Source organism: Mastigoproctus giganteus, chromosome 11, assembly GCF_048544385.1.
Source record: "Mastigoproctus giganteus isolate SK-2022 chromosome 11, ASM4854438v1, whole genome shotgun sequence".
In the NCBI taxonomy this organism is placed as follows: Eukaryota; Metazoa; Arthropoda; class Arachnida; order Uropygi; family Thelyphonidae; genus Mastigoproctus; species Mastigoproctus giganteus.
Genome location: NC_143585.1, coordinates 1514544 through 1529992, shown reverse-complemented (window position 1 = coordinate 1529992; position 15449 = coordinate 1514544). Strand labels below are relative to the sequence as shown.

At 38.5% G+C, this 15449-nt stretch overlaps 1 protein-coding gene across 1 annotated transcript in view; it reads left to right on the top strand.

Annotated features, from left to right (window-relative positions):
• The window catches only part of LOC150077639 (elongation factor 1-alpha-like), a 139348-nt gene extending 128546 nt beyond the window's left edge, over positions 1-10802 (top strand). The window contains exon 8 of the mRNA XM_090384786.1: positions 10267-10802. Coding sequence (XP_090240912.1) covers positions 10267-10490 — 224 coding nt within the window. The 3' untranslated portion in view covers positions 10491-10802. The remainder of the gene's footprint in view (positions 1-10266) is intronic.
• The last annotated feature ends 4647 nt before the right edge of the window (positions 10803-15449 follow it).

Genomic DNA, 15449 nt, shown 5'->3' with positions numbered 1-15449 from the left:
TTGTAAGAATATTTGCTGATGCTATCGAAGCAGTGTTGGGTCGGAAAACTGGTAGCTTGGGGGGAATACACAGACTAATAGATTAACAATGGCCACTGGCAAAGGTGAAACTGATTCTTGCACTGCTTCTACTGGAATGAGTAGAAGCCTGGAAAGTGAGGTCCCAGGGATTTCAGAGACTACTGGGAGTCATTGCAGAACAAGTAATACATGGGCTGTGTTAGAGTAGCTAATAATAAGAACAGGGGCATGTACACTTGCGTGTACACCAATGCTAGGAGTGTAATAAATAAATTTGGGGTGCTGGTCAAAAACAACAAAGGCAGATATTGTTGGGAGATCAGAGGTGTGGTGTCACACAGACATAAGTAATGCAGAATTGGAATTTGAGGAGTACAGTGTGTACAAGAAGGATAGATAAGCCTAGCATTAGCATTAGTAGAGGCATTTGATGCAAGAAAGCAAGCTTATGCAGCATCAGCAAAAAAAAAAAAAAAAAAAAAAAAACCTTCCACTTCACCCCTCCAGCCTGACCACCTGAGCCTTAAATTTATTTAGGCTATCAACCTCCACAACAAGGGATGGAAGTCTGTTCCACCAACCAACTACCCGCTGGCTAAAGCCAAATTTCTGCACATCTATCCTACATCTGTCTTTCCTCAATTTGAATGTATGCCCTCTCAGTTGATTATTCTGAGCAAGAGGAAGAATCCTATCAGCATTGAGCATGCTCAAACCATTCAAGGCTTTATACACCTCTATCAGATCACCTCGCCGGTGCCTAGTCTCCAGACACTGTAATTTGCAAAACTTAAGCCTTTCTTTGTAAGAGCAACCCTTTGTTCCATTCACTAATCTTGTTGCCCTTCTCTGTACTTGTTCCAAAAGCTCTACATCCTTCTTGAAATGAAGCCTCCAGACCTGTATACAGTACTCAAGGTTTGGCCTGACCATTGCCTTATACAAGGGAATAATCACCTCCTTATCCCTGCTAGAAAAATTCCTGTATATCATTGACAAGACACCATGAGCTACTCTTGCAGCCTGACTGCACTGCTCAGAGAACTTCATATCTGCCTGCATAATTACCCCCCAGGCCCTTTTCATTCTCTACCACTGTCAGTGTAGTACCACAGAGTTGATACATTGCTCTGGGGTTGCTGTTTCCCATATGTAGTACTTTACATTTGTCAATGTTAAACTTCATTTGCCACGTCTCAGCCCATCTGCTCGACCTTTTCAGAACCTGTTGCAGCAGCATAGCGTCAGTAGTGTCCTTAACAACCCTGCCAACATTTGTATCGTCTGCAAACTTGGACATTAAGCTTGATATACCATCATCAATATTATTTATAAATACAGAAAACAATAATGGACCCAGCACTGAACCCTGAGCAAATCCACTAATAACGTTAGTTCACGATGAGCAGTGTCCATTGATTACCACTCTCTGTCTTCTCCCCCTCAACCACCCCTTTATCCATAGCAGCAATTTGTCTCCAATACCACACTGCTCCAATTTGTGCAGCAGCCTTCCATGTGCAACAGTATCAGATGCCTTTCTAAGATCCAAGTATATAATATCAAAGTTATTCCCTGCATCCTGCTCTTTTGTGACTGCATCATAGTATCCAATCAAATTGGTCAGGCACGACTTCCCTTAACAAAACCATGCTGTGTCCGAGATAGGAAGGAAAGAGGAGGTTATGCTATTGGTTAAGAAACACATAAAATCTAAGGAAGTGCATCCAATCGACATGGGTGCACAGTGTATGGTTGAGTCAGTTTGGTGTGACATAAGCACTGGGAAAGGAAAATTGAGAGTAGGAGTATGTTATAGGCCTGCTGATGATGATGAGTATAATGAACAGCTGTCCAGAGAAATATAGTGGGCCAGTAAATCAGATTGTCTTATAATGGGGGATTTTAATTTCCCAGATATTGACCGGAACTTGTGGGTTGGTCATTCACACTAGCAAAGCTTTTATGGATTTAATGGATGATTGTTTTCTATGGCAGCATGTTCAGGAGGCAACCAGAGGGATAATACTCTTGATTTCATTATCAGTAGTGATACTTCATGCATTAAGAATCTGCAGATAAAGGAGCCACTACTAGGTGGCAGTGATTGCAGTGTGCTGATGTGGGATTTACTCAGAGGTAGTAGTCGTAGTAGTGGCATGTGATGCAAAAAAGCAAGTATATGAGCTTATGTAGCATTAGCCAAAAAAACAAAAAAAAATTTACAAAACAAATCCTTCTAAATGTTTGTCCAGTTCCTCCTTAAATTAATTTAACTTATCAACTTCCACAACAACAGATGGAAGTTTGTTCCAGCAATTAACCACCCGCTGGCTAAAGCAAATTTCTGCACATCTATTCTACATCTGTCTTTCCTCAGTTTGAATTTATGTTCCCTTAGGTTCGTAATCTGAACAAGTGGAAGAAAGCCATCAGAATTCAGCGTGCTTAACCCATTCAAGGCCTTATACACCTCAATTAGATCACCTCGCAGGTGCCTAGTCTCCAGCTGCTGCAATTTGCAGAACTTAAGCATCTCTTGGTAAGAGGATCCCTTCATTCCTCTCAACAATCTTGTTGCCCTTCTCCGTACATGCTCAAGCAAATCTACATTCTTCCTAAAATATAAGGAATATTTTATATAAGGAATACTTCCAGATATAAGGAATACAGAACTGGAATTTGGGTAGTACAATGTGGATAGACAGGATAGGAAGGGAGGAGGGGTTATGCTATTAATTAAGAAACACATAAAATCCAAGCAAGTGAAGCCAGTTGACATTGCTGGACAGTGCAGTGTCGAGTCAGTTTGGTGTAACATAAGCATTGGTAGATCAAAATCGAGAATAGGAGTGTGCTACAGGCCTAATGACTCTGATGAGTATAATAAGAAACTGTACATGGAAATAGAGTGGGCTAGAAAATCAAACTAAATGGAAGATTTTAATTTCCTAGATATTGACTGAAATTTTTGGGTTGGTCACTCACACACTAGCAAGGCTTTTGTGTATTTATTGGATGATTGTTTTCTACATCAGCATGTTCGGAAGGCAACTAGAGGGAGTAATACTCTTGATCTGATTATCAGTAGTGATTCTTCATGCTTAAGAATCTGCAGATAAAGGAACCACTAAGTGGCAGTGATCACAGTGTGCTGAAGTGGGATTTACTCAAACAGGTAACTACCATCAGGGGTAAAGGGAAGTGTTTTTGCTTTCGTAAAGGCGACTACGATGGTCTGAGACAGTATTTAAATTCTATACAGTGGGACCAACTGATGATGTTACCAATGGCAAATTCAAAATGGAAAGCATTCAAAAAACTTATCTTGGAAGCTACTAGGCTTTACATACCAACTAAGAAATACTGTTCACGGTTTAGTTCTAAATGGATGTCAGATGAACTAATGAGTCTTGTGGAAGAGAAGAAAAATGTCTGGGATACATATAAATTAACAGGTGACACAGAAGCCTATGATAGATATAAGCTGGTCTGTAATCAAGTCACAAAGGAGATTAGGCAGGCAAAGGCAGATAATGAGAAATCTTTGGCAAACAATGCAAAGAAAAACAGTAAAGAGTTCTTTACTTATGTAAGCTCTAGAAGGAAGGGGATGAATAAGATTGGTCCACTGAATATCGATGTTTCAACTGTTAATAATCCTTCTCAAGTGGCTAGCAAACTAAATGAGTATTTTGCATCTACATTCACACGATGAATTATTCAGGGAGGGGAATACTCTAGGTGTATTAAATCATGGTAGTGAGTTAAATGATTTTATATTTTTTTATATATATATATATATATATTTTTTTTTTTATGAAAACTCCAAACACGAAAGATATCAAAACCTATATTACTTAGTACCGTGCATGGATTGAAGGAGAATAATGGGGTAAGGGGGATGCCGGAAACTTTGCTCTAGAGACTAAACATAGGTTTCACCACTTCAAGCTTCTGAGAGCAAAGTGGAGAAATTGTTGGAGATAAGTTTAAAAAGGCACCCGGAGTGGACGGGATCTATCCAGTTGTGTTAAAGGAGGTGGGAAAAGAAGTAAACAAACCCTTAGCCATAATTATGAGAGCTTCTTTGGACTCGGGTGAAACAGGCTGCCGTAGCCTAGTGGTCAGGCACGCGGGTGCATAAGTACACATGCCTTGAGTGACCGGGGTTCAAGCCCGTGACTACTGAATACGGTGCTGTTTCTTGTATTCAATCTATCATGTAAACTCCTCTGACCGTTTGGTCGTCCCGGAGTATAAACAAATTTTAATTTATTTACCCATGGACTGGGGGTGTGCAAATGTGACCCCAATTCACCAAGGAGGATCGAAGGATGACACAAGTAGTTAGTTTAACTTCTGTTCCCGGGAAATTAATGGAGATACTGGTTAAAGAAGCACTGCAGGATCATATAGACAAGACATCAGTTATAGCTTGGACACAGCATGGTTTTGTTAAAAGGAAGTCTTGTCTGACCAATTTGATTGGATACTTTGATGTGGTCACAAAGGTACTGGATGCAAAAAATAATTTTTATACATATACTTGGGTCTTAGGAATGCTTTCCTAAGACCCAACATACTGTTGCACATGGAAGACTACTGTGCAAATTGGAGCATTATGGCATTAAGGGCAAAATGGGCTTACAACTGATGAGTGTGGGCTTGGCACATCTGGATATCATCATTCTTCTCTTTCTTGGTGATTCCCCCCCCCCCTCCCCTCTCTCTTTCTCTCTCTCTCAGGGTAACTTTTTTTTTTTTTTTTTTTTTTTTTGGCTGGTGGTGCAGCATAATCTCAGGCTTCCTTGCACCATATGGCTAATAATAATAATAAATGCTGCTATGGATAAAGGGATGGTTGAGTGGGAGAGGTCAGAGAGTGGTAAACAATGAACACTGCTCTTTGGACTAATGTTATTAGTGGAGACTCCCATTGGATAATCTGTTCAGTGTTGGGTCCATTGTTTTTGTCTGTATTTATTAATGATATTGATGAAGGTACAGGTGACCTCCACTTAACGCTGATAATTCGTTCCTGAAAAACAGAGCACTAAGTGAATCCGTGCGAAGCGAGCACCACATTCCGAAAAGGTAACGTGTATTTGTGAGTTGCGGTCGGTGCCATAGGATATTTGCTAATCAATAATAAATGGTAGTGAAAAGATGCACAAATATCGGTCAAAATATTTAATATTCATCATTTTATATGTACAAATATTTTATATTTGTACATATAAAATATTTTGCATTACATACGTATATAATTATGTGGTAACTACTTACGTATCAAAATTAAATAAAAGGGGTTTTAATTTTAAATCCCCCGCACCTTTACCACCCAACAAAGTCAACCGATCCTTCGCCGCTTTGAAACCTGGCTTGTTTTTTTTTTTTCTTCATTCAATATGAAACTTCTTTTAGGCATTCATTTCCAGAAAAGTCCTGCTTCATCTGTTAAAAATCGTTGAGAAGTATAACACACAATACCCCTCTTTAATAATTTTAACAAGTTCTTTTTTGAAAGTTTCGGCTCCTTGATTTGCACTTGTGGCTTCTAAATCTATTCAACCAGCCCTTACTAGTTTTAAATGGTTACACATTTTTCTTTTTTTTTTTTTAGGTGAGTTTTCATATAGGCTGATTTCTTTCTCTCTCTTTTTTTTTTTTTTTTATAATATTTAACTTAACTGAATTCTGCATTGGATATTATCTTCAATAAAATTAGTTAAAGTCTCTCTCTTTCAATCCTAATAGCCGGCCTAGCCCTAGTTGCTTGTAGTAGAAAAGCTGTCTTTCCGCCGCTAAAATTAATTCTTTATTTTTTATAATTGTTCTTACAGTTAAACCTGCCAGTCCTAAATTATGGCACACATCTGCTTGTAGTCGACCAGAATCGATTTGCTTCAAAACGTGTAATTTAATTTTCAAATTCAGGTCTTTTTCTTACATTTGTAGTCTTCGTACTGTGTCCTGACATTGTTGCTTTTTCATTTTTATCTGCCATTATTAACTCTTCAAAAATTTAACTGTTTTTGTTGCCTTAATTATGATTCAACGTTCGAGTAAACTGTCCGTTACGCTTCTTCTTCAAGAGGAGTGTTTCCATTTACAATGGGTTTCCTCAGCCTACAAGTTATTTCTTGTTAGGAATTTTTTCCCGCCATAAAGTGCAGTTCAAGATGTCTTGGTTGGTTAAGCCTCGGGCTCTCATGCACTCCCGTACTCCATCCATCCATGTCCTCCTAGGTCTTCCTCTTCTCCTTCTTCCAGGAGGTATTAGCATTAGCATTGTAGAGGCATTTGATGCAAGGAAGCAAGCTTATGCAGCATCAGCCAAAAAAAAAAAAATAAAAAGTAAATAAAAAAATAATAATAAATAAATAAAAAATAACCACTACCACTTCACCCCTCCGTTCGTTCGAAATACCTGTCCAGCTGAGCCTTTAAACTTATTTAGGCTATCAACTTCCACGACAAGGGATGGAAGTCTGTTCCACCAACCAACCACCCGTTGGCTAAAGGCAAATTTCCTCACGTCTATCCTACATCTGTCTTTTCTTAATTTAAATTTATGCACTCTCAGGTGATTACTCTGAGCAAGAGGAAGAATCCCATTAGCATTGAGCATGCTCAAACCATTCAAGGCTTTATACACCTCTATCAGATCACCTCGCCGGTGCCTAGTCTCCAGACACTGTAATTTGCAGTGTCTTTATCTATCCCAGGATAGCCTTTGGATGTCCTGGGATTATCCATTATCCCATTATCCATCCCAGGATAGCCTTTGGATATCTGTTTTCTTGCATCCGTTTTACATGTCCATACCATGTTAGACGCTTTTCTCTGATGGTGTCAATAATAGTCTTTTTCACTTCCATTTTTTCCCTTATGTCTTCATTCCGTTTTTTGTCTCTTCTAGAAGTTCCTGCTGAGCGTCTGTGGAGAGCAATTTGTTTTCCGCTCGCCTATTCAATGCCCAGGTTTCCGTTCTATACAATAGAAGACTGTACAATCGTTTGAAATATAAGATTCTTTGTTTTATGTAGGATATTTTTGCTCCACAGAACAGAGTTTAACATGCCGATAGCCTTTCTGCCGTCTGTAATTCTCTTATTGATCTCTGCTTGGGATGATCCATCACTTTGTAAGATTGGTGCCTCTGTAGCCATATGGGAAGGAGCAGCAGTGTGTAGCACAAGCTTCTTGATTAGACCAGGGTTCCAGCCCGTCACCACCAAATACGGAGGATGCGGAAAGGTCAGGGAATAACTAGTTGCTAATGCTCCTAAAAACCAAATAACAAACAACAGCTTTGTAAGATTGATCCCAGATATTTGAATTTATCGACTTGTTTGATTTTAAACCCTGCAATATTTAGAACGTGTCCTAGCCCTGAAGACAACATTTTGGTCTTGCTAAAATTGATTTTTATACCCCCATTGTTTATATTCCTCAAACAATTGATGACATGCATATTTTGCATCTTCTAAATCTTGTGCTATCACCACCTGATCATCTGCAAAAAGTAAATTGTGAATTTAGGTGTTCTTATTAATCGGCAATCCCATTTTATTACATTTTTTTGACCAGGATCTTAGGCAGGTGTCGATATAAATTTTGAAAAGTGGTGACATGCAACAAATTTGACATTGTTGGTGACATGCAACAACAACAGTATTAGACATTGTCTGTTACGCACAATGTCTAATACTGTACTGAGTGATGACTTGACTCCGGATGAATGCATATAATGCAAATATTACAAGCAATATACTTGATCATTTTTTAAAATGTTGATCTCGGAATACGTAACAAGTCACTGTACTGAAATTAAATTAGCATGCGAGAAAATTTCACTGAGCGTGGGAAAATTTCTCAAGTCAACGTGGGAAATGTTTTAGTGCTGTTTTGCTATCAAATGAAATGATTCATCAAATCGTTTCATCAAATGAAACGATTTCATTAAATATGCCAAAAATGCAATCTATAAAAGACCGTTATAGTGATTTGTGACAGCGTTATAGTCAGATACGGATAAGAACAGCATTATAGCAAATCAGCGTAAAGCAAACCACATTATAATGAGGGCCTGCTGTATATCAGGCTTAATGTCTAAGTTTGCAGGCGAAACAAAGGGGTTGTTAATGACACAAATGACAGTATGGTACTGCAAGAGGATCTTGAAAAGTTGAGCAGATGGGCTGAGAGGTGGCAACTGAAATTTAACATTGACAAATGTAATACTGCATATAGGTAGCAGCAGTAACCCCAGAGTAACATATCAACTGTGTGGTACTGCACTCAATGTGGTAGAGAATGAAGAGGACCTGGGAGTAATTGTGCAGTCAGATATGAAGTTTTCTGAGCAGTGCCGACAGTCTGCAACAGTAGTTCATGGTGACTTGTCAATGATATACAGGAATTTTTCTAGCAAGGATAAGGAGATGATTACCCCCTTGTATAAGGCAATGGTGGTCAGGCCACACCTTGGGTACTGTATACAGTCTGGAGGCCTAATTTTAGGAAAGATGTAGAGCTGCTAGAATGAGTCCAGAGAAGAGCAATGAGATTGATGAATGGAACAAAGGGTTGCTCTTACGAAGAAAGGCTTAAGTTTTGCAAATTACAGTGTGTTGTGCAGTGTGTGTGGTGACCAGGCACCTGTGAGGTGATTTGATTGAGGTGTATAAGGCCTTGAATGGTTTGAGCATGCTCAGTGCTGATGGGATTCTGCCTCTTGTCCAGATTAATCGCCTGAGGGGACATAAATTCATATTGAGAAAGACAGTTGTAGAATAGATGTGCAGAAGTTTGCCTTTAGCCAGCACGTGGTTGATTGCTTTAGCAGACTTCCATCTGTCGTCATAGAGTTGACAGCTTAAATAAATACAAGGCAGAACTAGACAAAGTAGGTGGTAGATGACTTTCATCAACCAGTGAAATACTACCACTTTGCTTATTGGAGGCTTGAAGTGGTGAAACCCATGTTTAGTCTCTAGAGCAAAGTTTCCGGCATCCCCCCCCCCCCATACTTCTCCTTCAACCCATGCACGGTACTAAGTACTATAGGTTTTGATACCTTTCATGCTTGGAGTTTTCATAAAAAAAAAACATTTTAAGTGAATGGATGGGTGAAAAAAAAAAAGTTGTGTTTTTTTTTTTTTTTTTTTTTTTTTGGATGCTGTATATGTTTGCTTTCTTACATCATATGCCTCTACTAATGCTAATTCTCTACTAATAGACATGTGGAAATTTGTTTTCATTCAATCAGTAGTTGATTGTTGGAACAAACTTCCATCTGCTGTTGTAGAAATGGGTAGTTTGAATAAATTAAGTAAGACTTGGAGAAATTACTACAGTGGGTTGACGTGCGTGTGTTGGCTGATACGTACTGTATAAGCTTGCTTTCTTGTATCATTTGCTATTGCTAATACCAGTACCAATATACATTGTATCCTTGTAGAGTGATATAATTATTTATTTATTTCTTTTAAACAGTAAGTTGTTATTATTGTAAAAGAATTTGAAAATACTAAAACTTATTTATATTTGTGAAAGTCTTAATTTTTATTTATTTATTTCTGTGAAGATTTGATCTTTGCATATGACTCGGCATAATCTGTTGATCATATTTCACACTTAATTTAGCTTATTTTTAATAGGAAAAAAATCGTTCATTCTCATTTATTATTAGTGAATAATAAACTGTTTTGATATTGTCTTTTATTTTGTTTTATTTTGGTTGCATATCAATATTAGCTGCATAGTAATATTAATTATTGCATGAATTGCTGCATGCAGTTTGTGCAATAATTAATATTGTTATATGTATATGAGCTATGAAATGTGATGAAAAAAGATGTTGCCACATCAGCCGTGTTACAGTTTAATGCGTTTAATATTACTGTGCCAGAACTTAGTTTAGGTTTATAAATGAAATTTGAAATGTATTGAAATATTTGTACTTTTTAACTAGTTGGTAAAATGATAGTTTGATTTATCCAGATTGTCAGTTTACTTTACTCTACACTGCATCTCAAGAAAGCAAATAGCAAAATTTAATAATTGTTTTGCTGTGATGTTTTTCATGAAACGGCAGTTGCTTTGATTTATTCTAATGTTACAATATGTGTATACAGTATTTTTCATACTTTTTCATTATTATCTTTTCATTTTTCATTTGCTTTAACTAGTGGTGAAAAATTTGTTCAATAATGGGTTAATTGTTATCTTTTACAGATAACCCAAAATTCATTAAATCTGGAGATGCAGCTATTATTGAACTTGTTCCTACTAAACCGATGTGTGTAGAGACCTTTACAGAGTTTCCTCCACTGGGTCGTTTTGCAGTGAGGGATATGCGTCAGACTGTTGCTGTTGGTGTTATTAAGGCTGTCAAAACCAAAGAAGTCTCTGGTGGCAAAGTTACCAAGGCTGCTGAAAAGGCCCAGAAGAAGAAATAACTATCTGCTTCTAGTCCAAGGAAGGACTGCTTTTTACATCTACTACTACTGGATGTCAGATGTGGAACAGATTCAGTTGCCAATGTTAAATTTAAAAATGATTCTGCATTTACATCAGAATTTCCTGTGTATAAATATTTAATTTCTGGACATAACTCCCAGATAACACTTTCTCTAGTCTTGCTGTTTTTTCTTAACCTTTGGTTGCTTTGTCATAAATGTCACCGTAAAGAGTTTAGGAGGAAAAGTACATCCTCATTTGTACTCCACATGTGAGCAAGTATTTAAATAAATTGTTTGCTGTTGCTTGACTGTTTGTTTGATTGCTTAAAGGAGGACTGTGATGAAAAATGCATCACGGCATTTGACACAAAATTCTTCACATTAACTTAATAGTTATTGGGTTATCTTAAACTGATTGAACTCTTCTGGATCAGTCAAAGATAATATACACACACAATTTTCCATGCTGCATCAAAGTTAGAAGAATATTTGGACAGAGGCACTTAGAAAAAGGGCACATAACACATGCACTGACATACACAAAAGATCCAAGGGAAACACAAAGAATTAACTGTCATGTTTTGAACAATATTTGTATAGACAAAAACTAGAATTATCTCTGGATTTGATCTGGCATAAAGAAAAGTTCACATGCCAAGTTTTGTCTGCCACAGTTCTGTATGGCATTTGGATACAAGTGATAATAAGGATAAAAGATTTGTGCTGCTCCATGTAATGTTACAGGAGGGGGAATCAAAAAAGATTTGTATTCACTCAGAAGTAGTTGTGATAGACAATTGAAACAAACACTGTGTGTATTGTTTCAATGAAACAAACACTGTGTGGATGTCAGATGAACTAATGAGGCATATGGCAGAGAAGAAAAATGCATGGGATACATACAAATTAACACATGACACAGAAGCCTATGATAGATACAAGTTGATATGCAACCAAGTTACAAAGGAGGTTAGGCAGGCGAAGGCAGATTACGAGAAATCCTTGGAAAGGGATGCAAAGAAAAACAGCAAAGAGTTCTTTACTTATGTAAACTCTAGAAGGAAGTGGATGAATCAGATTGATCCACTTGATATTGATGGGTCAACTGTTGATGATCCTGCTCAGGTAGCTAACAAACTAAATGAATATTTTGCATCGACATTCACACATGAGGAGTTATTCAGTGAGGGGAATGCCAGAGGTGTATTCAACTCTAGCAGTAAGCTACAGAATCTTGAAATAACTGGGAGTAAAGTGGAGGAGAAACTGTTGAAGATAAACACAAGAAAGGCACCCGGGGTGGATGGGATCTATCCAGTTATATTAAAGGAGGCAGCAAAGGAAGTAAGCAAACCCTTAGCCATAATTATGAGAGCTTCCTTGGACTCAGGGGTGGTACCCATAGACTGGAAATGTGCAAATGTGACCCCAATTCACAAAGGAGGATCAAAGGCTGACACAAGTAATTATAGACCTGTGAGCTTAACTTCTGTTCCAGGAAAATTAATGGAGGCACTGGTTAAAGAAGCACTGCAGGATCATTTAGACAAGACTTCAGTTATAGCTCAGACATAGCATGGTTTTGTTAAGGGGAAGTCTTGCCTGACCAACTTGATTGGATACTATGATGCAGTCACAAAAGAACTGGATGCAGGGAATAACTTTGATATTATATACTTGGATCTTAGAAAGGCTTTTGATACTGTTGCACATGGAAGACTGCTACACAAATTGGAGCAGTGTGACATTGGAGGCAAATTGCTGCTATGGATAAAGGGGTGGTTGAGGGGGAGAAGACAGAGAGTGGTAATCAATGGACACTGCTCATCGTGGACTGATGTTATTAGTGGAGTCCCTCAGGGCTCAGTGTTGGGTCCATTATTGTTTTCTGTATTTATAAATGATATTGATGATGGTATATCGGGCTTAATGTCTAAGTTTGCAGACGATACAAATGTTGGCAGGGTTGTCAAGGACACTACTGACACTATGCTGCTGCAACAGGATCTGGAAAGGTTGAGCAGATGGGCTGAGAGGTGGCAAATGAAGTTTAACATTGACAAATGTAAAGTACTCACATGGGAAACAGCAACCCCAGAGCAACGTATCAACTCTGTGGTACTACACTGAGAGTGGTAGAGAATGAAAGGGACTTGGGGGTGGTTGTGCAGGCAGATATGAAGTTCTCTGAGCAGTGCAGACGGGCTGCAAGAGTAGCTCATGGAGTATTGTCAATGATATACAGGAATTTTTCCAGCAGGGATAAGGAGGTGATTATTCCATTGTATAAGGCGATGGTCAGGCCACACCTTGAGTACTGTATACAGGTCTGGAGGCCTCATTTCAAGAAGGATGTAGAGCTGCTGGAACGAGTACAGAGAAGGGCAACAAGATTAGTGAATGGAACAAAGGGGTGCTCTTATGAAGAAAGGCTTAAGTTTTGCAAATTACAGTGTCTGGAGATTAGGCACCAGCGAGGTGATCTGATAGAGGTGTATAAAGCCTTGAATGGTTTAAGCATGCTCAATGCTGATGGGATTCTTCCTCTAGCTCAGAAAAATCACCTGAGGGGGCATAAATTCAAATTGAGGAAAGACAGATGTAGGATAGACGTGCGAAAATTTGCCTTTAGCCAGCGGGTGGTTGGTTGGTGGAACAGACTTCCATCCCTTGTGGTGGAGGTTGATAGCCTAAATAAGTTTAAGGCTCAGCTGGACAGGTATTTTGAACGAACAGAGGGGTGAAGTGGAAGTGGTTTTTTTTTTTTTTTTTTTTTTTGGCTGATGCTGCATAAGCTTGCTTTCTTGCATCAAATGCCTCTACTAATGCTAATGCTAATGCTATTACACATTTTCAAAATAGTCACCAGACAAAATTACACATTTTTGCCACCTCTCAATAGACTTCTGCAGGCCAGTTTTGAGTTCCCTGACTGTCCAACATTACTTGGTAGCAGAAACCGGCTCATCATTGCAATTTTTCTGTGCTTATAAAAACTAGAAAAACGCACCACACATGCACCACTAACATACACAAAAAAATGCAAGCGAAACAAAGAATTAACTCATTAGACTAGATAGAAGGAAGTTTTCTTTTAGCTGGCAAGTTGGGCACAGGTAGTTGAAGCTGGCAATTTGAATAAATTCAATGGCCACTGGATAGTGACCTATGTGAGGAAGGAAGCAAATCATTTGTATTTTCTCATCTACTCATTGCAAGATGAGTTGGAAAGTGGCAGCTGAGTTCTAATTCAGCAAAACTCAGGTCTTTTGAGGAAGAGCAACCCCAAAATAAATTAGGCATGTAGTCATGGTATTAGGAAGGTAGTTATAATTCAGTGATCATCGAGTATAAATAAAGTAGTCTGCTTTTCTTCCAGAGAGCTTGGTGGAATTGAATTAAAAACAGTAGAGGAAGAGGAATCTGGGAGTTACGATTCAAGCAGATATGTTTTCTGAGCAATTTAAACAGGTAGCCAGGAAAGCCCATGGTATCCTATAGATGATTTACCAAATGCTATCTTGTGGAAATAGGGAGATTATTATTATTATCAGCCATATGGTGCAAGGAAGCCTAAGATATGTGCTGCACCAACCAAATACTCTGAGAGGGAATGTGCAGAAATGGAAAGGAGTCACCAAGAAAGAAGAATTTTTTTTTTTCTTTTATGTAAACCTCCAAACACGAGAGGTGTTAGAACCTATAGTACTTAGTACCGTGCTTGGGTTGGAGGTTGAGAAGACGAAAGAAGATATTTGTTGACATTGGACTTAAACTTCTGTAGACTGTACAGAAGTACAGTCTACAGAATTTTCAGGAAATACATATGAAGGAAGGTTCCAGAAAAGGAAATACAGATGAAGGAAGGTTCCAGAAAACGGCAGTTGAATGAATAAACAAGGAAGATGAAAAGTTGGTTCTGTGAGTTTAAAGTTGGACAGTAAATGGATGTTGGCTGGTGGCGGCACGTGTTCGGACTGTTTTGAAAGAGAGAGCAGGAATTATACAAGCTAATTCAGAAGAACAGTGCCCATGGAAGTATCTGTAGAAGAGGCATGCAGCAGAAACAGTACATCTATGAGACAGCGAGTGGAGAGACTCTGTTAGAGATGAATCATTAATTAACCTAACTGCCCTCTTCTGAATGGAATCAAGAAGCCTGAGAGAGAAGTTTTGGCGGCACCATCCCAAATGTGGGAACAATATTCCATGGCAGGGCGGATTTGCGATTTATACAGAGTGAGCAGCTGTTTGGAAGAAAAGTAACGCCGAGAGCGAAAGAGAAAACCAAGTTTTTTAGATGCAGAGGAAGCAATATTTGTAATGTGCTTGTGCCAATAGAAATTAGAAGTCAGGGTAATCCCCAAAAGAGATATATCAACTTGCCTAGAAATCGGAGTGTCACTAAAGAAAAGCATAGGAGCAGAAGAATCCTTTTTGGACATATTTTCAGAGACTGCTGGGAGCCATTGCGGTACAAGTAAACACATGGGTTGTGTTAGGGTAGCTAAGAATAGAAACAGGTGCAGGTATACTTGCGTGTACACCAATGCTAGGAGTTTAGTAAATAAATTTGATGAATTTGAGGTATTGCCCAAAACATCAAAGGCAGATATTGTTGGGATATCAGAGACGTGGTGTCACACAGATATAGGGGATGCAGAACTGCAATTTGGGGAGTACAACGTCTACAGAAAGGATAGGAAGGGGGGAGGGGTTATGCTATTAGTTAAGAAACATAAAAACCAAGGAAGTGAAGCCAGTCGACATCGCTGGACAGTGCAGTGTTGAGTCAGTTTGGTGTGACATAAGCATTGGGAGATCAAAATTGAGAGTAGGAGTGTGCTATAGGCCTAATGACTCTGATGAGTATAATAAGGAACTGTACAGGGAAATAGAGTGGGCCAGTAAATCAGAGAGTCTTATAATGGGAGATTTTAATTTCCCAGATATTGA